The sequence below is a fragment of the Rhinolophus ferrumequinum genome, chromosome 10 (genome assembly GCF_004115265.2).
Source record: "Rhinolophus ferrumequinum isolate MPI-CBG mRhiFer1 chromosome 10, mRhiFer1_v1.p, whole genome shotgun sequence".
Lineage (NCBI taxonomy): Eukaryota > Metazoa > Chordata > Mammalia > Chiroptera > Rhinolophidae > Rhinolophus > Rhinolophus ferrumequinum.
In genome coordinates, this window is record NC_046293.1 from 50,817,485 (window position 1) to 50,844,679 (window position 27,195).

The 27,195-nt window shown below is 41.1% G+C and overlaps 1 protein-coding gene across 6 annotated transcripts; it reads right to left on the reverse strand.

The window, feature by feature from the left end:
* Positions 1–754: 754 nt before the first annotated feature.
* Positions 755–26,046, reverse strand: RACGAP1 (Rac GTPase activating protein 1). Of its 6 annotated transcripts, none has more exons than XM_033118689.1 (17): positions 25,898–26,046; positions 18,667–18,755; positions 13,213–13,415; positions 12,058–12,194; positions 11,028–11,097; positions 9,308–9,361; positions 8,551–8,631; positions 8,025–8,142; positions 7,546–7,676; positions 6,720–6,884; positions 5,421–5,516; positions 5,135–5,333; positions 3,565–3,670; positions 3,257–3,389; positions 3,012–3,147; positions 2,227–2,335; positions 755–1,913 (listed from the first exon to the last, which is right to left on the reverse strand). In XM_033118689.1, the coding sequence occupies exons 2-17, from the start codon at positions 18,749–18,751 to the stop codon at positions 1,838–1,840; spliced, it is 1,899 nt and encodes a 632-aa protein (XP_032974580.1). In that variant the 5' UTR covers positions 18,752–18,755; positions 25,898–26,046; the 3' UTR covers positions 755–1,837. The 6 variants fall into 6 exon arrangements, with proteins under 6 accessions (XP_032974580.1, XP_032974583.1, XP_032974581.1 ...); XM_033118692.1 differs by having other exon boundaries at positions 18,667–18,751; positions 25,898–26,040; XM_033118690.1 differs by having other exon boundaries at positions 25,877–26,040.
* Between the last annotated feature and the right edge of the window lie 1,149 nt (positions 26,047–27,195).

The window sequence follows — 27,195 nt, forward strand, 5'->3', positions numbered from 1 at the left end:
AAAATGCACCTTGGGGACATACTACAGAACAGCAAATGTGGAGCCAGGCCAACACAAGGCTTGCAGACACATAAAAGATGGCATCTAGGACCAAGTTTAAAACAACAAAACCTAACAGGCAGGTGTGTGTGTGTGTGTGTGTGTGTGTGTGTGTGTGTGTGTGTCTGTGTAAAGGAGGGAGGGGGAGACGGGACCCATCCTCTGTCAATTTGCTGAGGCAGATGGGCCCTGCTGTGAGAGCTGCCCCCTCCTGGGATAAAAGCCAGTAGGTTGCTTCCTCTCTCCGCAGTTACATATTAAGCCTGCAACTGTTTACGTTCAATCTCAGATACATTCTGCTCACCAGCTTCAGAGTTCCAAGTGCAGGTGCCCTCACTTAATCATCCCAGCTCACTCCAGAGTCACTTCCAGCAGTGAAGGATGTTCCTTCCAGGCAGCCAGCCAGCCAGTCTTTTTTTTTTTTTTTTTAAATCTGCACCATTCTGGTCCCTAAAGACTTGTTCAAAAGTTTGGTTTTTTTGTTTAAAGCAGTTTCTTCAAATGAGAGGATAACAGTCATAGGGACAAATCTAGGACTTCAATTTGGACAATGAAAGAGACTGAAAAACAAAAACAAATTCCTGGAGGTGGTCAAGTTTGGGTGGGGTGAGGGAACAGAGATGAACAATAGTCTCAAAACACTTTGAGGGAAAATAGTTTCTTTTGAAAAACGGCACGGAAGGTTACCTTCCAGGGCAAGAAAACCAACCTCACATTCATTTTGAAAAAACTATTTACTTTTTTCCAAATATTATTCCAAATATGTGTTTTACAGACAAGGTCAGAAACATTCTATAGAAGAAAGCATTTTTATATAGACACTGGAAATAATTTTAATAGAAGAAAAAGCTCATATTTATCTAGATGTAGCTATGTTACACAGGAAGATTTCAGCATCCAAAGTGCAAAGACAAAATGACTGTGGCTCTTCTTGCCACACAAAATATCGACAATCTCCCTCCCCTTCTAGCCTCCTCTCAATTCTTAGTTGGGATGCCAAAAGACAGCATAGTGACCTTTAGGGCTCTGACGGATCGGGGCGGGCGTGTGCGTGCGTGCGTGCGTGTGTGTGTGTGTGGCATCAGAATGAACTCAACTTAAGAACAAACTGGCTTTGACCCTAACCAAACTCGAAGTCCAGCCAGAGGCCAATTAGAGATAAATACAAGTTGTAGCGTCACTTTCACAAAGTTGTGGCACGTAACACTATTAAACTTAATCCAAATTCAAGCTAAGCACACTACTTCTGTCCTCACCCTAATCCCACTGTTATGAAGGCTCCATGTTATAGCTCAGTTCATAATGGGAGCCAAAGTCTCAGAAGGAGCCATCCGAAATCCTGTATCTAAACCTTTCTTTACCCGACCCTCCCACCCCCCACCCTGAGACAAATCAGTCTTACTAAAGAGGTAGGGCTTGTCATTGTCTCATGAAAATTAGTTCTAAGTATCAGAGAAAGGCCATTCCGTGAGCAGCATTTAGCTTTAAGCCAAAGAGGCCCCCTTCAGCCCCCAAAAGAATCATAATGAATTCCATACTACCCCTCTACCCCTGTGAAGATCTCCCATCTAAAAGCTCCCAACGATGACAGCACAAGGTGTTGATCTTATGTTACTTGAGGAGAAGGAGAGGAAGATATATATAGTCTTAATAAAACCCCCATGCACAATTAAACTTGATTAAAAGCCTGGAGAATGCTAAAAGTAGTACTGAGTACAGGAGGCTGCAAGAGCAGAGAGTACAGGTGCACCCTTCCTCGCAGTCAGGAAACGCTGGGAAGTTGACAGGAGATGTGGCTTCACTTGAGCAGTGGAGAAGCAAAAAAGTTGCCTTGTCGTCCTAGGTTGGTGGCAGACTTGCTTTTGCTCCCAAACCTAAAGAAAAAGAGAATGAACTGGAAAAGTATTCTACAGAAAATGGTACATAAACAAGTATAACATGACTTGATATAATGAACTAAAACTAGAAAACCGTCAACGACTGCTTGGGAAGCTACTCTGTCACCTGAGACGAGAGAGGGGACTCTTTAAAAAGGGGGATCTTTATGGCTCCAGGTTTCCTTTTAGAGTTTGGTTGCTATGTAGTTAAGATCTGATTCACTCTCTCTTTCAATAAGCTTCAGTATGATGGGAAAGCAATCTGAGGCAGCAGTTATTTTTTATTTCCCAAGCAGGCCAATCCCCATACCTGGGCGTGTTCCTGGTGAGGGTGGAGCGTACCCTCTGCGACAAGGAGCTGGACGAAGGAGTCTTGAGAAGCTGGTGTTCAGGCGTGGTCACGGGTCCCAGTAAACTCACTTCAGTCCAAGTTAAGACATATTTTAAAGGCGGAGGAAAAAAGAAAGCACTCTTATTTTAAGCTGAAATCCCTGTGAAGCACTTGAGAGCTAAGGTTAGAGACCTAGCAGAGATCATTTTTATCACCACGGTGTAACACACCAGTATATCTTTTGAATTATGCTGGCAACTGCTCAATTAATAGCTGATATTCACTTCCTGATTATCTAACATCTAACATCTGACCATTTGATTTTTACCTATACTCGGAAAAAATAATACGCTCCCTTGAAAAGAACTTAATAATGAAAGAACAGGTCTCCAGTGCCAATGAGGTTGGAATGAAACCAGCCTCATACATTTTTGGTGGCAACACAAACTCGCAAAAGCTTTTAAGAAATCAAATTGATAAAACATATCAAGAAAAACAATAAGAATAAATTATATCTGAATTATTATATCTATAATTTAAAAGATATCCATGTGTGTAAAGAAGGAAGAACATAACAAAAGCGGGGGGAAAGTCAGGGTGGTAGACCTGTACAAATTTTCCTTTAATGTTAGAATTCTCAAAATGAATTTAGTTTTTATTGAAGAACATGGATTTCAAACAACTCTAGCAAAGGCAGGGAGAGGACACGTGACCAAACGTGGAGGGGGAAGCGGTTTCTTTAAAAAGCACCACTCAGGCCTTACCTTTAATATCTGGTGTCTGTGGAGTTGAAAAGGCATTTGAGTTTTCAATGACATGCACGGGGTCGATGTTTTCTTGTTCCACCATCATGAACTGACTCCAGTATTCCAGGGGCAATGAAAGCAGGCGTTCCACCACCTACAGGCCACCTAATATGTTAGCAAACTTCCAAAGCTCAGGCCTTCCCTCCTACCCGTCTCCCAGGTTATCAGGTTACACGAGTTCGTCCACATACGTGCCTGCCTACCTTGGGTTGACGCTTGATGTCCTGTAACATTGTCACTGGATCTGGATTGGGCACAGCATGGGCAACTATTGTCGGGCCAAAGACTTTAGCCAGATTGGCAACGTCCATTTTAGTGTTTGGGCTCTGAGCCACTCTAAGCAAAAGAGCATTCAATTAGAAGACCTGTTCCTCCACTTAAACACAGACCAAAATGTAAGTTCTCCAAGAAAACAATTCACCCCTCACGTTCCTTCCCTAACACCCAACCCACAGGATCTTCCCCTTGGAAAATTCCCTAACTCCCAGAAACCAGTTTCCGCGGCGCTCACCTCTGCAAGTGAATCATGAGGAAAGCTAATGTGTCTCTGTTGGCCTGGGGCAGCTCACCAACAGCCTGGTACATGGCAGCTATGCTGTTGTCCTCATCTGCGATTTCTGTAAATGAAAGGACAGCACCAAGAGGCCTAGGGCTTCTTTCCCTTGACAGCGGGCTTCCAAGTTATCGACCACAAAGCCTCATCTACAGTAAGCTTCTGAGACTTCTGCTTAGGTACATGACTGCATCAGACTCTAGTGTCATTAACAAGCAGGATACTGGCCAACAGGTCAATATTAAAAATCAGAACTTAGAAAAAGCCAGCTCTTGCAGTTAGGGAAAGCAGCTAGCAACCCACAAGCTAGGAAGGGAGACACACAATGGCTGTGACTACAACTATCAAGAAGGTATGCGTTCATAAAACATGTATAAGACCCTACTATGTGCCGGGTATTACTGGAAGGGTGAGTCAAAAAGCAAATATCAGATAGTAATACATGCAATGAAAGAAGGCAGGCAAGAAGCTAGAATGTAATGGGAGCTGTTATTTTAGACAAAGTGGTCAGGAAAGGTGTTTCTGAGGACAAGATATCCAAAAAGAAACCTGAAAGAAATAAAGGAGCAAATCATGCAAATATCATCGTTCCAGGCTGAGACAACTAATGTGAGGGCCTCAGGAGGGAGTAAGCTTGTATGTTCTAAGAATTCCACTGTAACTGGAAAGGAAGAAAAGAAGGGAAGAGGATAAAAGGCAATGATGTTGGAAACATAACCAAGAGCCAAATCATGTAGGACCTTTTGGGCCATGCTGAGGACTGTGGATTTTATTCCGAGGGTGAAGGGAAGCCACTGGAGGATACTGACGACAGAAGGGACATCATCTAATTTAAATATTTAAAGGACGACTGTAGCTACTGTGTGAGGGTCATACTGTAGAGAGCAAGGGTAGAAAAAGGAAAATCAGGAGGTTCTTATATCACTCAAGGGTAAGAGCTGTTAAGAGTGGTAGTAGTAGGAGTGACAAATTTCAAATTTAAGATATATTTTACAAGACCTTTGCTGACAAGATTTGCCAATGGATTAAATGTGGAATGTGAGGGAAAGGAATGAAAGATGGTTCCAAGTTCAAAAGGACAACCTAATACTTGACCAAACAACAATAAAAAGCAACAACAAAAAAAACCTGTCAGTGCCCTAGACAGTCTAGACCAGGAGTGACCAAACTGCGGCCCGCGGGCCAACTGCGGCCCATGATCCATTGTTAATTGGCCCGCAGCAAATTCCAAAAATATATTTAGTTTACTTAAATAAACCAGGTGAGGCAATACGTTCTTCACCTCGAGTGAGTGGCCCGGCTGTTTGTGTATTTTACCGCGTATGGCCTTTGGTAAAAAACGTTGAAAAAAGTTTGGACACCCCTGGTCTAGACAAAGAAGACAGGCATGGGGAACATGCACGTAGTTATTCATCCATCAAAGTATCTGAGCATCTACTATGTTTCAGGCACTTTACCAGGCGTAAACAGAAGAGTCAAAAATCCATCGCTGAGCGACTCACACTCAAGTATTAAGATCTGCCCTTACCTGCTGCTTCCATGAAGGTCTTGTTTAGCCGAAAGGTCAGAAGGGGTTCTTTGAGGTTTCGCAGGAAGTCTTTCAGAAGGCTACAGATAGCATGGATGTCATCCACTTTGCTGAGGAGGGGGACAGTTTTCACTTTGAGAAATTTTTCTTTCAGTTCTTTTACTGTCCGGTCACAGCCTGAGATCCGATACAGGCCTGTCTATTATCAAGATGACACCTTCAGTTAAGAAGCTCCTACTTGTTAACACAGGTAACAAATTTGCCCTCTTCTAGGATTCACTCTTACCTCGGTCAGCCCTCTCTGCTCAATCTCATTTACGCAGTGGACAATAATGGAGGGGATCATTGGAGAAGTCTGGGACACAAAATCTGCCAGCATTCCCTGAAAAGGGGAAGTTTTAAACGATTATTTACACCACTTAGACCAGCAGATCTAGACCCCTGGGAAGAACCACCTCCAGACTGATACTCAGGCTGAGACATCATGCCTACTTTTAAATTCCTAGTCCCAAAGCATGTATTAGAACAGAGACTCTCAATTATTTTTCCTACTTCCACACCAGGACAGATTTATGGTCATAGACACCAAACGCTTCATGAACAAGTAATAAAACCACTAGCTACAATTCCGTCCCTGCTTCGCGTCTACTCAAGGGCATCAGAAAGCAATAATGAGATTACAGTTAAGGCCTTTAATATAAACTGATTTGTTCCCCTAAAAAAAGAAAACCTTTTAAATTATTCTTAATAAGAAAAATTAACACAATTCACTTGATTGTGACACAAACCTACCTATAGGAAAGAACTCCATTGTACTATAATATAGCAGAGCACAGAAAATTTGTAAAAACTATTCTGCACAGATAAGAACTCTTAAGATTAGGGGGAAAATAACATTTGGTTTGCTGGGGGCTGGATAGCAGCTTAGTCATTTTGTTTTGATTCTTGCTAATGTTGCTTGTGCAATAAATAATTTCTTAATGGATTGAATCGATTTTTAGAAATAAGCAACCTAATCTTAAGCCTAATATGAAATATCTCTAAAGTAAGGGAAAGAATATTCACAGATGAAGTTATATGATGGCTTGGATTTGCTTCAAAATAATTCACTGGACAGGGCTGGGATGAGATGGGAGTACTGATAAATCAAGATTGGACATGAATTAGTAATTGTGGGAATTGAATGATAGGAACCAGGGGTTAGTTATACTAATCTCTCTACTTTTGTATGTTTCAAATTTTACAAAATACCAAATAGGATAGGAGGGGAAGGGGAGTGTAGAGGAGAGAAGAGGAGAAAAGGAAGGGGAGCGAGGGAAGGAAAAGGAGGAAGGATGAAAAGGGAAGAAGGCAGGGGGAGAGAAAGAGGGAGGGAGGGCAGGTAAGGGAAGGGCTTTGGTTTAGAAAGGTTACGAAACAGACAAACCCAAACAGGACTCTGCTGGAAGTTAACATTTTATAATTTCAATTCATTACTCATGGAAGGAAAAATACTTGGCATCATTAATTTTAGAACCACAACTGACACTCAGCTTTGGAAAAGCTACCGGAGCCCTAACACCACGATGGCGCCCGTAGGTCATACCTCTCCGATCTTAACAGGTGTTCCTATCAGGGTAGGAATGCAAGGAAGGGGGCAGCGGTCCCGACATTCCGGATGGGAGACCACGCGACAGTCGCGACACTTCAGAGACAGCTTGCCAAATTTTATCCGCTTTCCACATGGAACACAAGATTCGGGTTTAATAACCTGAGGACGAGACGGGGCAGAAGGGACAGAGTGGTATGAAAGAGAAAATGGTCAGCACCACCAACCTGCATTTATTAAGCACCTAGCATGTGTTGAACAACTTCCTATCCTTTTATACATATTTGCTTCTGTAATTCTCACAATAATCCCATGAAATAGGTTTTGGTTTCTTTAAGATCAGGAAACAGAAGCAAAAAGAGGCTAAGTAACTTGCATGGCCATCCAGCTAGAAGGGAGCACTTGCTGACAAGGAGTCAGAAATTCCATGTTCGCTGCCACTCACTGTCATGTGGCTCAAGCAAGTCAGTTAACGCCTCTGAGCTGCCCATCTGCTTGGGTGTTTATGAGGAAATCAAATGGGACAAAGTAAAAACATGCTATTATTTAAACATAACACATAAATATATGTCACTAAAAAGCACAAACAACTGCTTCTGAAAAGTTTCTTTCTTTTCATTTAATATTATTCCTCACAGAATGGAAAGCTACACAGCCTCTATAACCAGTAGTGACCCCTGAGGGGTGAGGTGGGAAGGAGGAAGGAAATTCAACATTTAACTTAAATAACACCAAAGTATTTAAATTTATTCCTGGTATATATTATTTTCACAATGAAAAAATTAAAGGTGTCCACGAGAAGAAGGGGCGATCACAGACTTACCGTCTTGGAGACAAAGTCATGCAGACGCATCCCCGCGTTGCTCTGTGGAGTGCCGGAACTGTCTGTCTCAGTTCTCGGCTCCGGCGGCCTGTTGCTCAAAGTGGAGTCACTGTTCCAAGGCTGTAACGTACCTAGAGAATAAGCGGAAGTCTTCAGTATATTGTTCCTTCTGAATTTTAACCCTAGTTTTAATATGACTGGTAGATAATCAGTCATGTGTGGCCATAACCAGAAGGGATGTGGTCACAGCTATACAAGAAAACCATTTCAGGAATGACAAGTGAGACACCACTGGCGCAAGCCAGGCTAGCAGGCCCAGGGGAGAGCTGGACACAATCCATGCCCTGGCCCTCGGTAAGCAGCAGCGAGAGACGACCCAACACGGCCCATTCCCGCCTCCCGAGGGCTCTAAGAAACCAATTCTCCCCCAATTTCACCAGCTGTTTTCCACAGGCAATTCAGCCACAAACCCAATGGACCTGTTTTCCTTCGGCTTCTTGTCCAATATGGCACAGTCTCAATAGTGGATACAGCTTCAATGGGCCCGCCATCATTGGGAACAGTCACAGTAGTTTTTGCAACTATGGAGTCATTGCCCTGAAACAAAAGTAGTAATGAAGGAAGGATGAACATTTGAACCTAATCTCCCCTCCACTATAGGGTGTTTTGGAGTGCTTGAAAAATTCCTGAGTCTTGCTCAGGACTTACGGTCCCAGCCCGAAACACTAGTAAGTTGAAATCTCATACTTCAGAACATAAATACAAAATACAAGTCACAGGAGTATACATACAAGCAACTAAGAATCAAACATAAAGCTGACAGTTGCTTATTTAATCTGAACAATTCCATTCTTATGGATGATAAGGATCCTATTACATAAAAAAAACTCATCAAATGTCTCTCTCAAAACAACACTGCAATGGTGACTCAGAATTTTTAATGCTCGGAGACATGAATCTTTGATGTGTTCAAGACCATAATTTCCTTGGCCTGACTATTCTTACCTGGTCGACTGTGGAGCCAATGGAACGAGTCTTCTTTATAGGTCCAGGGGGACCATCGATGAACTGTCGGCTACTGGAACGCTAGAGAGGGGGCGAACAACAAGTTTAATGCCAAGTAGAAGATCTGAAGCACGGAAGATAAAATTATTCCATTAGACAGCTTGGATACAAGCCCTAGGTTTCAGGGCCACAGGTAAGTAACAAACAGTGTGCTCTCTCTCATTGCCTATTTCCACATGAAGCTTAAGTGGTATCAACACAAAAATGCCTTCAGTGCCCTAGAAGAAACAAGCAAGCTTTGGAAAAATTTAGATGACAGCACCAGGAAAAGTAGAGCTGTAATCCTATCTAAGAACATGAAGTCTTTGGAAACATATTAAGTACCTAAACAAACACGCAGCTAGATCTCTGTATATCCCATTATACACACATTTCATCTGAAGCTTATATGAGAGCACAAAAGTCCTGCGTAAAAATTCAGGCGACAACTCCAAACAAACTTAAGTATATCTTTTTCCATTCAATGAATGAAGTGACAGCGGCCCAGACAGTGAAATGGGACAGGATTCTGACCTGAGTTATTACCTCGAGGAACACTAATACTGCCCCCCAGCATGATTCATTTGTAACGTGTTTCACAATGGCTAAGGCAACATGTCAGGAATACAGTGTCATGGCAGAATTTCCAGAGAAAATTCTTTTACTGTAACTTTGTTAAAAAAAAAAATTTAAAAAAACTAAACAAAACCATACATACCCTCTTTTCTCTCTTCTTCAGTTTGAAAGTCTTTACCAAAGAAGAATCCCAATCCTGTTGATAATTACACTGCATTAATTTCTTTCTTTGCTTAGGCCTCCCCTAAACCCTGTGCAAGTAAATTTACAGAGAACTTTAAAGGCTTCTTGAGTCAGACTACCTAACTTACAATTCAGGGAGAGGGGGAAGGGAGGGTCGCAAGTGTTGCAGCTACAGAGCTAAAGAATAAAGAACATGCTTTCTTTCCAAAATTGAAGCTATTATAATAGAATCAGGAATCAATACCACAGAGGCAAGAAAAGGTTAAAGAATCAACTTCTGTCGTGATTATCTCCAGAGCCTGGTCCTTTGTTTCTGATTATTTTTGTAATTAGTTTTAGAACTTACAGAATGTTAGGCATTACACTGATCGTCTTAGATGTGATTCTTGCTCTTAAGGGATTGCTACTGTCTAATCAGATGTTCTGTACAACACAGCCACTTAAAAAGTTCTAGTTCAGGTTTTACGTCTCTCAATCATCCCTCTTCCTTGGGCCCTAAAAGACATATTCACCACTGAAGAATTATTTGTCATTTACTGTGGTTTAGTTTCACTTCATTTATTTTAACCATCTGCATTCATTTTTAGTAGCTCCCTGTGACTTCCTTACTCTTGATAATCCCTGAAAACAAAATCTAGAAACAGTTGTATATAGCAAATAGTAGCTCAGATGAATAAATTTAACCTCTCCAACTCATGGTCAAGTCATTTAGCTACTGGCTGTTTGATTCAGCTTCAGTTACAACAGATATCATGTCATAGGTCTAGCTCCAAAATCAGCTAATAATAAGTTCTAGTTTTATTATACAGCCCAGACTTTTCTGTATCATTCCTATCACTTATATCTATAAAATGGCAATTATCTCCCTAGTCAAACACGAATTTGAACAGAGAAAACTCCTAGCCCACGTAACAAGTAGTTTTGAGTTGTTCTGCTATCATTAGAAAACCAACCACCAACAATAACTTCCTGATTTATTGTTTTGTTTACTAGCTCTCAGCCAGTAAAACAGGAAAGATGCATAAACCAATAAACTATCAGTCTCCTGAACATTCAAAACTGAAACATCAGGAGATGATCTTTCATGCAGAAACACTACCATAAGTTGAGAGAAGGGTGCTGTCCCACAAAAGTAGGGTAACAGAGTTTAGACACCTTAACCGTTATTGATCAAAGCATTATACGGGGCCTGGAAACTTTCATCAGTTTTCTGGCTGAAGCTCCAGAGCACTGGTTTTCCTTCTAATTGTGAAGCATAACTAAGTTTTCCTCATGAACCAAAATAATTCAGAAATAAGGCACAAGTCTATTCTACCGAGGAGCAGCAAACAAGCCCTGCCTGGATTGAGTCTTGCTAATTTTTTTGTTGCTAGCTGGGGCTTTAATAAGTCAAGATATAATCAATTAGTACATGCAGTTCACAGATCCATTACATAAATGTAACCTCATGCCAAATCCTGAATTCTATAGTCTCACATCCAGAAACTAAAATATCTAACTAAAATATCTATGCCAGTCTCCTATAGCTTGTGTGGATTTATATTTTAAAATGCTAGCTCAGTACCTATAATACATCAACTAATAACACAGTAATAAAGGAATTCCAGAAGAGAGGACAGGAGAGAGCTTCCTGAGGGAGCGGGAATATAGATAATTCTCAGAGATCAAACGTTCATTACCAGCGATTCATCAGTCTTGTCAAAGCTGATATCTGATAAAATGGAACCAGATTCATCAATGGTTGACAGTCTAGATGAATGAAACAACACAGTGTTAGACACAGAAGACGTGGAGGGTGAAATCCACCAGCATCCAGAACAAGTCCCACTGCTCAGGAACGTCAGCCAATTTCACAGCAATGCCTTCCCTATGGAGAGAACCACAAGCTCCAATCCTAGCTGTGGTGGGTTGTTTTTTAGTTTCATAGCGGAGTGTGTGTATGTGTATGAGTACACACGCAGCACAGTTGCTTTCTCAGCAAAGGTCTTATAACTGCAGCAGAAAATTACAGTCAAGGGGTATGGGTGCTATTCCCTGCTGAGTTTGTACTACAGGCTACTAAAAATTCACAAGGCAGAAGAGTGAAGTTTAATTTGATCCCAATTGTGGTTGCTTTCTACAAGAGAGAGTATTACCCAGCATTAGCTTTATAAGAAATTAAGCCTGTACATCTTCTTAGTTATACAGAGTCCCCGGAAAACAACCAGGCAACAAAATAAATAGCTCTAAGAGTGCTGACCTTTCCCTATGTATTGTATTGGGGGTGTTAAATTCAAAGCTTGGTTGAGACTATTTTGAAGAGGGATGCAGTGGAACCAAAATTATTGCCTGCTCTTGGCTCACAGAAGGCCTCTCTCAACCAGAAGAGCTACAAAAGCTCTCTGGAGAGAAAACGCTGAAAGTATTGCTGAGCTGCCACTTCCACCGTTAGGTTTCTGAGCAATCTGTAGGATTAGTTATTGATGTGCAGTTTAGCATCAACATCAAAATTTTACCCATGCTGAAACAACATCCTAAGGAAAGATTAAAAAGACAAAATAAAATAGGGAGGCCCCTGTGCCTTTATGTCCCACCCACCCTTCCTCCAAAGCCTTTTTCGGCTTTATTCAGCACACATTCCAGAAGCAGTATATTTAAGAGTCCAGATAACAAGAACTTCTGACAGCTGTGTTACTTGTGATCAGATAACAACAGATGCAGTTCCCCCACCTTTTGTTCCCAGCATTGCCGCTGGATGGCTGGCCTCGGTTGAGAAAAGCCAGAGCTGATTTTTGCTCCTCGCTTAGTTGAATGCTGCCAGATGTGTCACACATGAGCATCTCGCGAATCAGCTGAATCTGTCTCTCCTACAGACCAAAGCAGAGGAAAACATCCTAACTAACCAGGGGAGAAAGCTTCACCTCATATGTATGGGATGGGCAGGCCAGACGACACTAAAATACGGCATTATGCAAATGAGCCTTCAGGAAAGCTGCTACACCAATAGCATATTAATTCACATCAAGCCCAGACTGTGTCTCTGATTTCTGACTAGTAAAATGAACTCCATCTAGAATAGTGGGGCTTCTGCTACAAGACTTTTGGATCAAATGGCTAATCCAAGAGGACACAGTATTGCAAAATGAGAGTCCCAAAATAGATTGCGCATAGCAAACACACTTCAGTGTCATTTTATCAGGACAATTATTGGCTGCTTCTACAGATCAAAGCATCCACCCACCTTCCTAAATGGTGGAGGAAAATGTATTAAAATGGATACAGAGCTGTGATGCACTGGAACCAGGCAGCGTGAACTTCACTGAGGCATCTAACACTGGACCACGATGGGTTGGGCTCTCCTTTGTACCATGACCGGCCCTGGTCCATCAGAATCAGTGTTCTAGGTCAGCCACGCTGCTCAACTGGTTGAATACATCTAGGCTTTCCCCTGAATTAGGAGCACTGGTGCAGGAAAGACTTAGAACTGTCGTACCTGTATCGATGACAAAGTACTAGCTATTCACGTAAGGATGAGGATATTCTGGGTAGCATGAGAGACGGCCAGTTGTCTTGTGGCAGATCAAGAATGCTAGGATTCCCCTGCCCTCCCCTCTAATATCAGTCCTTTGAATTCTCATTCGAAATTTGTCTATTAAGTAATAGTTTCAAGTCTAAAGCAGAAGTAAATTTAAATTTCAACCTATGGAGAACAGGATGCCCACGCTGCAATTTCGGCTCCAATGATGGACAAGTTGTCAACGGACGGGTTGATTTTAGTTCTTTAAAGTGGAATTAGAAACTGGGTGTATGTGGCAAGTGGAAACCTTATCAGGAGCTGCTGCCCCCCGCCCCCGCCACAGTTCTAGCCCAGATAACCAGACCCACCAGCTTCTCACAGTCGGCCTCAGCGCGCTGCCGCCGTTTGATCTCCACGTCCACCTGATTGCGGGCATGCTTCAGCTTCACATCCAGAGCGCTGCGCTCAGTCTCTGCTTTCATCAGAAGATCCTTGTATTTCCCCAGCTCGTGGTCTGTTCTCTGCCACTTTTTACGGAAATCCTCAAAGTCCTTTGCCAACTGGATGAATTCTAAACAAAGGGGGGAAACTTTAATATTTCAAGCACCAACCAGAGTATAAATGCGTTGTCCTCTGGTTAGTTTTACTCCAGATACACAACTAAGGGGCCAGCTAAAGTATGGGCAAATCCCGCTGAAAACAACCAAGAGCCGATCCTGGATATATGTTCATCACTCTAGATGAGGGTTTGGTGGGGAGCAGTTTCTGTTTCAATAGGCCACTTACTTTGGCTTCGCCAGTGGCATCTGCTGTGGAATAAGTAACTCATTAGTCACCTGGCCCCAGATGTAACACCAACACTGAAAGCTCCTGAACAGAAGGCAATCAAAGGGGGATACCTTTGGGGCAGCTGTCACGCACCAGGACAGTTACAGCTATAAAACAAAAACAGCCTCCTTTAGAGTCACGCATAGCTGCACCAAAGAGACATTAAACAGCAAATTCAAATGTAACTGCTGTAATATGCTCCAGTAGATATAGATTAATATTACAGATGTCTAGGCCTACAATCCCATCCAGCTATATAATTATACAAATATTGATTTGAAAGTAAAGAGCCAATTTGCTTTTGCTGTTTAACACTGCCCTGAAGGGTATGTAAACATTCCAGTGGGAAAGACACAGGGAGAAGCTCATACCAGCTCGGGGTGAGTCCCTGACAACGGAATGTGGACTCTTCCAACGTGTGCAAAGACAGCAGCACCTCCAAGGCAGCACCTCAAAGCATGAAAACCCTGGTGGCACTCATCCTTATCACCTGCTATCGGCAGACTTTCTTCTACAATGCCTTACTATTTTCTAGTTAACCTCAATCTATCTCTAAGCATCACTTTCCAATAGTATCATGAAGGAAGTTTCCAAGGTGTACATCTGCTGTTGGTCAAACTAACCCAGTTTACAGCTGAAACGAGGCCAAATGCACATAAGACTAGCAGATCCTGATGTAGTAAGGGCACTTTACCTATTTGAATTTAATTGAACAGTATAGAAAAAATACAGTGCCCTTTTATGGCAATTTTAACAATTTGACTCAATTTCAAACTTACAAATTAAAATTAGGCTACCAATTCAATCTACAGAAACTAAGTTTTACACATAAGGAAACTCCAGTTTTAAGCAAACAGAAGATTTTAGTGAAACGGGATATTATGATCTAGTTATCTTAGATAATACAAATATCAAGGATCAAAAAAAATAAAATATATTATAATTCAAAGAATTTTAAATGCAATGCTGGTTTAGTCAACAGTTTGGAATGTATTACTAAGTTGTTTCTCCTCCTTAAAGAAAAAGAAAACAAACAATACATCCCTTTGCAGATTAAATTATTTCAACATTATAGATTCAAAAAGAAAAAAATTAAAAACCAAAGCTGGTTCTTAGCCATGTTCACTCTGGCAATTCATCAAGTAGTGCACTTATGATTTGTGCATTTTCCTGATGTACGTAATACTTCAATTTCAAAAATAAAGAACAAGAAACACACTTTGCAACTACACAGTCTAAGAACTTTCTAGCCCCACACTGTGGTCCATTAAATGTTTTAATATATAGTGCTACACTCAAATATTTTACAGAATTGAAAAACAACTTGAGAATGAAAAGATTTCCATTTAACCTAATTTTGCTGGTTTGTTTATTCTTTAGAATAGTCCTTTTTGGTAAATCTTATTAAATTCGGGTTTAATCCCTGTTCGTTGTTAATTGGCATACATTACAGGTCTAAGTGAATTGGACAATGGAACCCAACCCAAATAAAGTATCAGTTCACTTCAAGGAAGGAGTTCCTATTTTAATAGTACAAGTGATTAAATTACTTGTTCAGCTTAGTTTGTTAGACCAAAACCAGAACACACCTGCATAAGTGACTAAATTATTACTTTTTATGTACAATTCTGTTATGAACTAAGTTTGCTATGATGGGTCAAAAAGGCACTTTATACCACAGACCAGGAAAAATTCTGATGTTAAAGATCAACAAATGTGGCCCTTTGTATCGCCAGTTTGTGCATCACAATTCAACCTGGTACTAGACCCTGTCATGAAGTAAGCACACACTCAAAAGATTTATAAAATCCAATTACGTCCTTAAAAAAGTTGTGTATATATTAAATCATAAAATGCACCTAACAAAAAGGAGACAGGAAATTTCCTTGAAACAAACTGAGGGTAATCCTCGATTCATTAAAAAAAATAATAATTAAAAAATCAGGATTTGGTTTATAATTCAGCAGATGAACGCAGTTCCAGAAATCCTGCTTGCTCAGCTCACTCCTCCTGAGGCCTCTGCACAGGCTCTGCCCGTTGTCTTCCCCACTGCTCTCTAAGCTTCTGAAGGGCAAGGACCCTGTGTCTCTTGCTTTTATATCCAGGGCCTTGCACTCTGCCTAGCACACAGTAGGCACTTCAATTTCACTGAATGAAGAATTGTTGAGATCAAATTTAAACTCCAGGCATCCAAGCCCATCTTACCAATCTAATCAGACTTCCCTCCCACCACTACACAGTAGCCTCTTCCTATGCAAAGCGAACCCAGTTTGTCTGTCCCCAGAACAGATCCAGGCTCATTTCTGCCTGCTTGGGATCCAGCTATGTACTCAAGATAGAATGCCCTACCTAGTCTTCTGTATGTACCCGTCTTTCTAGTCTCATCTGCTCTATGAATCCTTTCCTAATCTATTTGCTCACATTAAATTTTTCTATACTTCCCCAAAGCATAGTATTTTGATACTTGCTTGTATTATCTTCTGTTTCATGAGAAAGAATCTTGCCTCTGAAACTTAAGTACAATATTCTTGAAGATTGGCACCACACCACATACATTTTAGTACTGTCTACTGTATATAGCATAGCACAAACTAGCCTGGTGTTGGCATACAAAAGGCATCTGATAAATATTAACTTATATTTATTCCTAGTTTACACACCAACATCATCGAGAAAGTTCAGGCAGCTCATGATAAAATAAAAATAGAAGATAAAAATCATGTAGATTGGGGAAAACAAAGATAAAATACCTATGCTACTAAAGCCATTTTATTTGAATATTAACCTTCACTCTGATCTTTCAGTAACCTTGGACTTAGCTTAAAAAAAAAAAAATTACCAGAAGGAGAAAGAATGAAATTATGATGAAACCCAAGGGTAAGGAGTCAGGATACCTGGGCATGGGAAGAATTCCAAGGTTCTAAAGAAGAGGTCAGAGACTGGGGTGGCTGCAGAAAGGAGATTCTGCCGTCTAGAAAACACTGAGCCACTTGAGTTCCTCGAAAGCCAACTTTCCAAGTTGGAGATTTGGAGATGGAGGCAAAATGTACCTCTATTTTATAACAGAAAACAATGGGAAGATATAAATTTGCTTATATAATAAGGGTATCTATAGAAATAAATATCTTGTATAGTTTTTGGCATAATTACTTCCAAAGTATCTTCACAACTAGTATCTCATTTTATCTACAAATCCTCACAGCACTCCCACAAAGAAAACAGACATTTAAATTTCTATGTTACAGCTAGAGAAACAAACAGAAATAACTGTTAAAAGCCAGCACAAGTTACTGAGGCTCCAAACCTCAGACTCTGCCCTCTGCCCCCACTCCTACCAGCTGCCTCCTCCTAGAGATCTTATTCTCACAATCTCGTCCACTCATTTCCCCTTACTTCCATTTTCACAACCACCATCCCACTTAGGATTCCTGTTGCCTCTTTCCTGAGCACCAACAACCATGTCCTGCTCAGTCTCCCAGCCTCCACCTTTCCTGCAACCTCCCCCTCTGCCAGCATAAGCTTCCAAAAGCACAGCTCTGATTAGGTCCCTCCCCCTTCCTCTTATTCTCCTCAAGCCCCTCACCCTTTGGCCTCCACTCAGGCTCTTCCCCGGACCCTAAATGTCCTCTTCATTTCTGTCTGTTGGGATCCTACCCTGTGTCTAAGACTCAATTCAAACCCTACTTTTCTCCATGATGCCATTTAGTCACCCCTTGCACTCCATTCCACCTGTGCTAGAGGCTGTGATAGGGTCTCACTAAATATTTGCTGAATGAACCTGAATTTTCAGATCTCTTGTTCAATACTCTTCCCCCACTAGACTGCAAAGTAATTCATCTTCTAAGATGATGTGACCTCAGAGAGAAGCCTAATTAGTATGCCATCATGGTTACTGAGCTGGTACCAGATGATAGGGTCATGCAACAGCTATTAGAGAGAGAAAATAGAATACTGTTTTGAAAGGCCTGTAAGTGGATAAGAGCTATTAAAAACATCAATCAAATTAAAGGAAATATTGAATGGCATAAGCAAGATGCCATACTAAGCACTATAGGAATTTTTTGTTTAAGACATAGTTCTTGCCTTATTTTTACATCAATGAGGCTGACTTAAGAACAACACTTACTAAATTAGGTGTTAATGAAAATCTTAAATAGGAGAGGATGGCAGCACAAAGAGAAGCTGGTAAAGAATAATTCCCGTTGGGGCAGCCGGTTAGCTCCGTTGGTTAGAGCATGGTGCTCTTAACAACAAGGTTGCCGGTTCGATCCCTGCATGGGCCACTGTGAGCTGCGCTCTCCACAACTACATTGAAACAACTACTTGACTTGGAGCTGATGGGTCCTGGAAAAACACACTTAAATAAATAAAAGTTTAAAAATAATAATAATAATCATTCCCATAGATTGCTTAAGTCAGTGCTACCAGCCCCACCTTCGTTTTTCACTAATCTGCTTTCCAGACGACTATTTTCTCACCATCTCCATTTCCCCCCAGCTCTCCACCCAATCTCAAGCCTTTATTACTAAACATCAAATATATGAACTAGGTAAAAGCAGATGAATAGTTTCTCCTTCGAAAGAAGTTATGACATTTTTTTCCTCTTCAACTGAAAATGTTCTATAGAACACAGAAAAGGCCCAGGATAAAAAATGTAGACAATTACTAAAGAAAAAAGCAACATCCCTGGAAATCCAGTAGATTTTGCCCAGTTCATGGTACAAAAATTGGCAACTAATGCAAACTGTTTAGTGAAAAAAGAAACTTAATAATGAAAAAAGTCTAACTAAAACCCAGTTAAGAACTAGAGAAGAAAGTGACTATTTAGAGTGAGTGTCCATTAAGCTTTGACCAGGGATAAGTGACCATCACATTCTTTGTAAGTAACCCACATAAAAAACAGTTTTAAGGTTGGAACACGCTTCAGCTGTATAGAAAACTCAACTCTGAAATACGTTTCCTCTCTTCACACAGGCCAACTCAGAATGACTTACGGAGTTCATTTCCTTCACTGAGAATCTCCACCCGGCGTACAAGCTGCTCAAACAGATTCCGCAAATTCAGCATCGCAGTATCCATCTTTCTGCCAAGAAATCAAATATACATTAGGGATCCTGCCTTCTCCCCCAGACAAAAGATTCAGCAGCAATCCAGTCCAGTCACCAGTGACTAACATCTGGACCTTCCATTTGTAGCTACCGTTATAAGAATCTCAAGCCAACAATTGATGTTTTGTGTAATCCTTATTGTAAAAATAACGTTGGAATGTTTAACACTCATTTGAAAATTAGAAAAGCATTTCCGACCTCTGAATATAACCCCTTTGCTGCCTACTTCTTTTCCTCCCTTCTACAATCACTATGGAGCTGAGAGAAAAGCAATTAGACATAAGCAGGTCAGTTGATTACTAAGTGACCAACTATAAAATGTGGTTCTTAGGCAAGTTTATTGATTAACAACACCTTCTGCCACTTGAATCCTTCTGGACTTTGAAGACCTTCAACATAACCTAAAAGGTTTATTTTTTTAATTTCATTTTTAGCTAGTACCCCTGTTGTATCTGTCTTTTAAAACGCAGGACATGGTCAGCACATTTCCTACCACCACCACAGATGACGTCACACAAGAGATGAAGTGGCGAAACCGCCAGCTCAGCAGCACAAGAATTATTTCTGTAGTGCACGGCTCTCCGCTGGGCTGCGTGCAGGGACTATGTCTAATACATTTACACTAAGTACAGGCAAAGGCTTATGTTGTGCCACATTCTGGCATCGAGGAGACAATACACCACCTTCACAGTTAGGAGGGCAAAGGAAAACTCATTTGCTACTGTGTTCAGTATAGTGAATTTCAGGCTTCATATTTCCCCCTCCAAAGACCTGCTGATATTACATTAAAAAATGGTATCCTTACTGGCAGTTCCGAATGGACATTAAATGGGAACACTTTGAGAAAATAAGACCTTCATTTAACAGTCAAGAAAGAAAGACATCAACTGGATGTTATAAAAACTATCAAGGAAATGAAATAAAACATCAAATTTCATTTAACAACTGAATGTCCTCAGAAATACCATTCAAGGATTCTTCTCAGGTTTCGCCTAATCACCCCTTCAACATTCTTGTCCAGGTTCTTATTTCATCTCTAAATAAGATTTGAAGAACTCTTTTATGAAGGTTTAGTGATTTTACAATGTTTGTAAGATTGTACCATATGCTGTGAGGGCAAGCAAGGAAAAAAAACTGCAAAGGACAAAGGAATATATAAACATAAAGATATTTTCTATTAAATGCTACAGAATTATTCATTTGTACTTGTATGATGATTGTTCTAACAGCAAAAAAGCTTTCAATTCCAACCTTGGATGCAATATATACCTGAATCAGGGCCGGAAACCAAGATTTTCAAATGGCAGTGTGTCTGTTCCAAGCTACATAATCACAACAAGCTGCTAAGCAACCAGACCAACAAATGTATTACAAAGATCTTCCTCTAAACTAAGAAGACAACTAAAATAATAGATTAAAACTGGCAGCAAGAGGGGCGGCTGGATAGCTCAGTTGGTTAGAGTGCTTGCTCTCAGCCCAGCAAGGGATGGTGGGCTGCACCCCCTGCAACTAAGATTGAACACGGCACCTTGAGCTGAGCTGCTGCTGAGCTCCCGGCGGCCGGATGGCTCGGTTGGTTAGGGCACGTGCTCTCAACAATAGGTTGCTGGTTCGACTCCCTCCAGGGGATGGTGGGCTGCCCCCCCCCGCCCCCCCACCACCCTCAACTAGATTGAAACCGGCAGCTGGACTTGGAGCTGAGCTGCGCCCTCGCAACTAAGATTGAAAGGACAACAACTTGACTTGGAGCTGATGGGTCCTGGGAAAAAACACACTGTTCCCCAATAAAGTCCTGGAAATACACACTGTTCCCCAATAAATTCCTGTTCCCCTTCCCCAATAAAATATTTTAAAAAACAAAACAAAACAACTGGCAGCAAGAGATCTGGATCTGGAAGTCATGGAGATGCCCGTGATTTAACAACATGACAAAACAGGCAAATATACTCAAATGCTATAGGGCAGACGCAGGAGCAGTGCATTCATAGCTTCTTCAAATGATGATTTCCTTGGGCTCCCAGTAAAAATGGAAGACACTTTTAATATGGGGTATTGATTTCTATCATCTCAGCATTCATCTATATTCTGAGATTCCAAGGCAATGAGCTCAGTACACAGGAAAACTTCTCTCTCCAAGAATGTGGAAAAGGAAAATTTCATAGTACAACTAAAAACTAGTTGTTTAAAAAAAAATTCAGAAAGTTTTTGTCTTCAATGACAATACAAGAACCTGATCCTTTGCCCCTTTAAAAGAAATCCTCCTATTTTCTCAAGTTCCTCTAGTCCATTATTCTTCTTTCCAACGTTTGGCGCATACTACTCCCTGGAGTCAGGGTTGGGGGAGGTCCTCTCTGGAAAACACAACCAGATTCTGAAAACTCTAAAGACACACTGAGAACCTATCTGGGAACATCTCCTCATATAACTGTTCTCTCACAGAACTGCCTTGATCTACACTGTTCCCCTGACCTGCCGCCTACGTAGCAGCTAGGAGATCGTTGTTTCACTGAACTCCCAGCGCTGTACTGTGAACAGCAGGGGTAGCCCTAACTGTCCAGACTGTCCGAGTCTCCAGATTTAGAGTTTCACAAATAATTTGATTATGGATTTTTCTGTTCTTCTCTCTCAACACCAGACATGCCGAAAGTTCAACCCTCCAACCGCCTGAAGAACAGGTCAAATGCCCCCACTTCAATCATCACATCTCTACAGACAAATCACCCATTTATCTCGCCAGCCCCAGCCTCGCGAATGCCAATCCTGGAGCTCTCAATTTGCATCCCCGAGATTTTGAGCTTGATTTTCAGACCCTGTTCTATCTTTCCCCCTCATATACGTAAGGTAAAAGTTACAGTCGGCTAGGTTAAGTTATTATTGAAGAAGGAAATGTATAAACGTAGCGCAGCCTAAGTGTGCAGTGTCATAAAGTCTGCAGCAGTGGACAGTCACGTCTTAGGCCTGCACTCACTCCCCACTCACTCTGACTCACCCAGAGAAACTTCCAGTCCTACAAGCTCCATTTATGGTAAGTGCCCTATACAGGTGTGCCATTTTTAATCTTTTACATGGTATTTTGACTGTATCATTACTATGTTTAGACATACAAATGCTAACCATCGTGGTACAGTTGCCTACAGTATTCAGTACTAACGTACTGTGCAGGCTTGTCGCCCAGGAGCAACAGGCCGTGTGACATAGACGAAACCCTGGTGTGTGTAAGTGCACTCACTTTATGATGTTCACACAATGACAGAATCATCCAACGCATTTCTCAAAATAACACCCTCTACAATGTATCCCGTCATGAAGCAATACGTACTGTCCAGCGTCAACTACCCTACCCACTGACCTTACCCTACTGACTCCCAATTTTGATTCCCTTATTTTTATCATTCTCCCGGTCACCCAGTTCCAAATCTCAGAATCACCTTAAGTCAGTCCCTTTCCCACAGATACAATCACCAAACCTTGGGGACTCTTCTCTCATGTGCTCTTACCAAACCCTTGTCACTGACAGGTCATCCTCTCACTTCAACTCATCTCCCCCCACCCCCCTTTGCTCAGTTGGCACTCAGACACACACTCCTTGCACTCTAACTTTACCATGTAAATGTGAGAGGGAAAACCTTACGTTTATTTGGCACTACTGTATTACACATACACACACTAAGTATTTAAAAATATTTTATAAAAGTCAGAGAACACACATACACACACACACACACCCATTCTACCTGAACATTAATGTGTGATACAGATACAAACAAAAAGAACAGTTAAGAAAAGGGGGGCAGGTGGGGACTAAAAGAAGTGCTGGGATAGTTTTAGTTCTTCTATTTACCAGTTGTATAACCTTTGGTAAGTCACTTAATTTCTGAGACTCATCTATAAATGGGAACAGTAATACTTGTCCTATTCACCTCACAGAATATTATCAATTAATGTAGTTTAAAAGTTTTATAATGTATAAATTGAACCTTACTATAAAATGTAGGGTATTATAGCATGTATGAAATTTTTGTTTTTGCTTTGGTCTGATAGTTATTTACACCCTAGAATAGGGATTACCAAATCATAGCTGGAACCCAGACCAAAAAGAATGGGGGAGACAGCAAAATTTGACCAGGTCTAGGTTCTTTAACAAGTTGTTCTACACGAGACTTGTAGCATCTGAGAAGAGTTACTTTTCTTTCTAACATAGGTTTATGTAAGGTAATCCGAAAAAGGCACCAGGAATCTTCTCTTTATATGTTGGGGGACCATCATGCATTTTTATTAATGTTCTATAGAACTGACGCTCAGGAATTATTTATAGATGACAAAAATAGCTCTCTGCATCAGTACTAACCATGATATCTCAGCCAAATTGTAACTCGAAATGTTAAAAGTTACTCACGCTATTCAATGTCAACTGAAAATGGTCTTAATTTTCCTGCTGGGTCACATTTTCACCTCATGAATACTTCTTTATTTCTCCCCCTTTATTATTTAGCTCCATAGCTAGGAGATACACTAATGTGAAAGGAAACAAAAACAAAGTCATATTGTAGTACATTGCTTTGGAGCTGTAAAACAGCTGTCACTTTTCACTAGAGAGGCAGCTGCCTTTCGGGAAAGCTGAAATGATCCCTGTGTGGAGCAAGGAAATCAGTTTGTGGAGCACTTGAAACAAAAAGGTGCTACAAAATCTCAGCTGTTATTGATGAGAAGCCCCAGAGGTGGAGAAGTCACTATGTTACAGATTCCCAATCTGTGAGTATCCCTAAGGGAGCAATTGTGCATCACCAGGAAAGAGTCTCACTCAGCTCGATGTGATTGCTTTGAGTCCCCAATTTAATTTCAATCACCCAGCCAAGAGACAGACATCATCCTTCAGAATAACAGACTACTACAGATCTTCACTGCAGAGTATCCTGGGGGAAGTCTCTATCTTCTTCCTCCCACTACAAACAACGTTATTAAGAGATGTATACATCATCTTTTTTAGATGTATCAAGGGTGTTAAATATTGTAAGACAAAGCAATGGAAGGTTGCTTGAGAGTTTTAATGAAAAACGTTCTCACAAACACTAAATGCAGAGATCCCCCAAGAAATCAACAATACAGGTTCTCTGCTGCTAAGGAAAACCATTCCCTAAGACAGTCCTAATACTATAGGATTCTTTTATGAAAGCATTTCCGAACAATTCTTCATCCCAAATGTCCAGCTTCTGTTTCACACATCAAAAGCCTCGATACAACTGGCAGGCAGAAGGAATATCTTGAAACCAAATGTTCTTATGAGCAATCCAATTGCAGAAAGAGTAAATAGACCATCCTCAGTCCAACATGAAGACTAAAATAAAGGATGAGTTGAATGATTATTTTTCAGAAAATTATTACCAGTTCAGTATACTAAGTTCTCCTTTTTTTTTTTTTTGACTTTCTGTGAATTCCTATTCTGAAGTGTTCCATTCTTCAACATCTAGTATAAGTCTTAACAATTCACCGAAGCATCCCCTACCCATTTCAGTCCAAAATGATCTCTCCTTTATTATCTACAACATTTATTTGGCAAATATAAAACACTGCCTCATCCTGTTAATTTTCAATGTTCAAAAAAATTAATGTTTTAATAGTGAAACTTTTCATAGGAAAACCTCACCACCCAAAACAACTATATACACACCTCCTTATCTAATCTTTGCCCATTATGCACTCATTTATTTCATAGACTATATATAATTCCATTTTGCTTTTTTTCTGTCATGTTTCCATTAAGTTCCAAAGTTGATGAACAATGATTTAACTGTCTTCTTCTTTGGACATTTAGGTAATTTCCAGTTTTTTAGTTACATCTGCCTGGAACCTCTTTTATGGTCACTCCCTCATCTGCTTCAGGTATTTATTCAAACATCATTTTTCTCAGTAAAGTCTTTCCTAGCCACCCTATTTTAAACTGCAGCCTTTCCCTCCAACACTCCTCTGCTTTATTGTGCTCCAAAGCACTTATCTCCATCTAACATACTTATATATTAACTTATTTATTTTGTGTATTGTCTGTCTCCCCAATAGTGTAAGTTCCAAGAACGCAGAGATTTTTGTCTGTTTTGTTCATTGCTGAGCCACTGGCACCCAGAACAGTGCCCAACACTTGGCAAAGGATTAATAAATATTCACTGAATGAATGAACATCAATGTGAGCAATGTTTTTCTTCAGGTGGCTATGTTCCTTGGAATAGATTCCCAAGGCTGGGATTACTGTGTCAGAGGGTAAAAACCACTTATGGCTCTTGATAAATATTGCCAAAATATTTTCTAAAAGGGCTGTACTAATAATGTACAGTGGTCTCAACAGTGTAAAGGCCTACTAGGTTCACCGGTCAGTTATCTTTTTAAGCTCTATCACCCCCAAATAAACTGCAAGTTCCTTTAAAGCCAAATAAGATTGTCTTGTACTTAAATACTTGTTGAATGATTAAGCTATAGGAAAGGCGCCTTCTCTCAATACTTTCAGTAACTCAGAAAGCTCACCCCACACATCAAAGAAAATGATGACATTTCTTTAAAAAAAAAAAAAGGCTTATCTTCCCACCCACCCCACGTTCCTATCTATACACACCCCACGCCTACGAATGATCCTGTGAAGAGAAATGTATGTGCAAGTATAAAAGTAAGGCCTTGTTGTTGCTAAGGCTAAGAGCTGGGCTGGGAAGTACAACACGTCATGGCCAGGCCAGCATAGACACACAGCCCACAAGGGAAAAGGACTCCACTTCCAGCCTCAGTGGCCTCTCAAATACCAGGGCTTTCCCCTTCGAAAAAGCCCTGTTCCTCCGAAAAGGACGGGAGTTTTACCCCCAAAACTTCCAAACTCTGTATCCAGCTGAGAGTCACTTCTTTGGGGTGGAGCCTGCCACTACCTCAAAAAGACGCCCCGGCTTTGCAGAAAACACGGCGCCAAGAAAGATGTCCCCCACCCCTCCCAGCCACCAACTATTCAGGCCGCTCCAGCTCCCGGCCCGGAGGGAGCTCCAGTGGAGGGACAGTAGGTGCTGCCTTCCCCCCGAGCCCCGCGTTGGCCACGGCTCCCCAATTCCGACACTCTCCCTCCTACCAAACTCAGCGCCACACGAACCTCTTCCAGCAGCCCACTCAGCCGAGTCCTCCTGGCTCCACCTGGGAAGCCCTCCGCTTCCCTCCGGGCTGCACCCAACGGCAGAGGAGCACCGCGCCGCCAGCTCGAGTTTGAAATCCTTCACCAACCAATCACGGAGAAATTTATTCCTCCCGCGCTGTCCCGCTACACTGCGACGCACGCGCACCAGGGCCACGGGGGAGGGGCGGGGACAATACTAAGCATGCGCATTCTCATAGAGCGAGGCCAACGGCAGCCATTTTGACTAAGGTCAATAAATCTCTTTCCGGCCCGCCCCTCTCCCCGCCCCATCCTCTGAGCCCTTTTTTGAAGCCATTCAGGATACCATGTTAACTAAGGACAAGTGATGCTTCTTGAGTACAAATTCTTGGCCTCACTGTTTCCCCCAGGCACGGAGACAGGGCTTTTAGAAACTATCAATTTAGTGTCAGGTCTCACTATTGAATAGGAAGAAATCTGGAAAGAGAGAGAACAGCAGTCATTTGCAGCCATATTTACTGAGCTATATAATGCCTTCATTCATTGATGAATTCATCCAGGTTTTAATCTGACACTCATTTAAGTGCATTCTACTAAGAATAGGGAAAATAAAGATGATCTCTACTCTCCAGTAGCCACCAATGGAGGAGACAGCTAGGGTAAATAAAAACAATACAAAATATGTGCTATAATTTCATTTAATAAACGTTCGTTTAGAACTTGATATTGTGCTAGCTCAGGGCTTTGGCTTTCATACTTTCTTTTCACCCAGACCCACGATGAGAAATACATTTTACATTACAATCAAGTATCACAGAACTCTGCTTATCCTTACTAATGTACTCTGAACTTTTCTCTTTTTCCCTCCCATGTTGGTTGTTCCCATTTCATTCAATTTATTACTCAATAATTATTGGCTACCCGCCGCTTGAAAAAATACTATCTACAGCTTAGAAGAAGTAGCGTAGTTTAATAGAAGGATCACAGGTTTTATAACCAGAAAACTTGATTCTATTTAAACAAATACCAATGGAGCACTTTTGTGTGGTAAGCATACCACTAAACCATCTGCATTATTACTTTTTTCCCCTTCTGTACTTCACTTTCTGCAACTATAAAACAGAAATAATAGTACCATCCCTATCTCACAGGTTTATTCCCAGATAAAACAAGAGATTGTATGGAACACAAGCAAAGTTTATGCTTTGTAAATTGTAATACAGATTTTATTACTATTATTAGGAAAGAGATGAAGAAAAGAACTATTAACTGTACATATATTATCCCATTTAAACCTC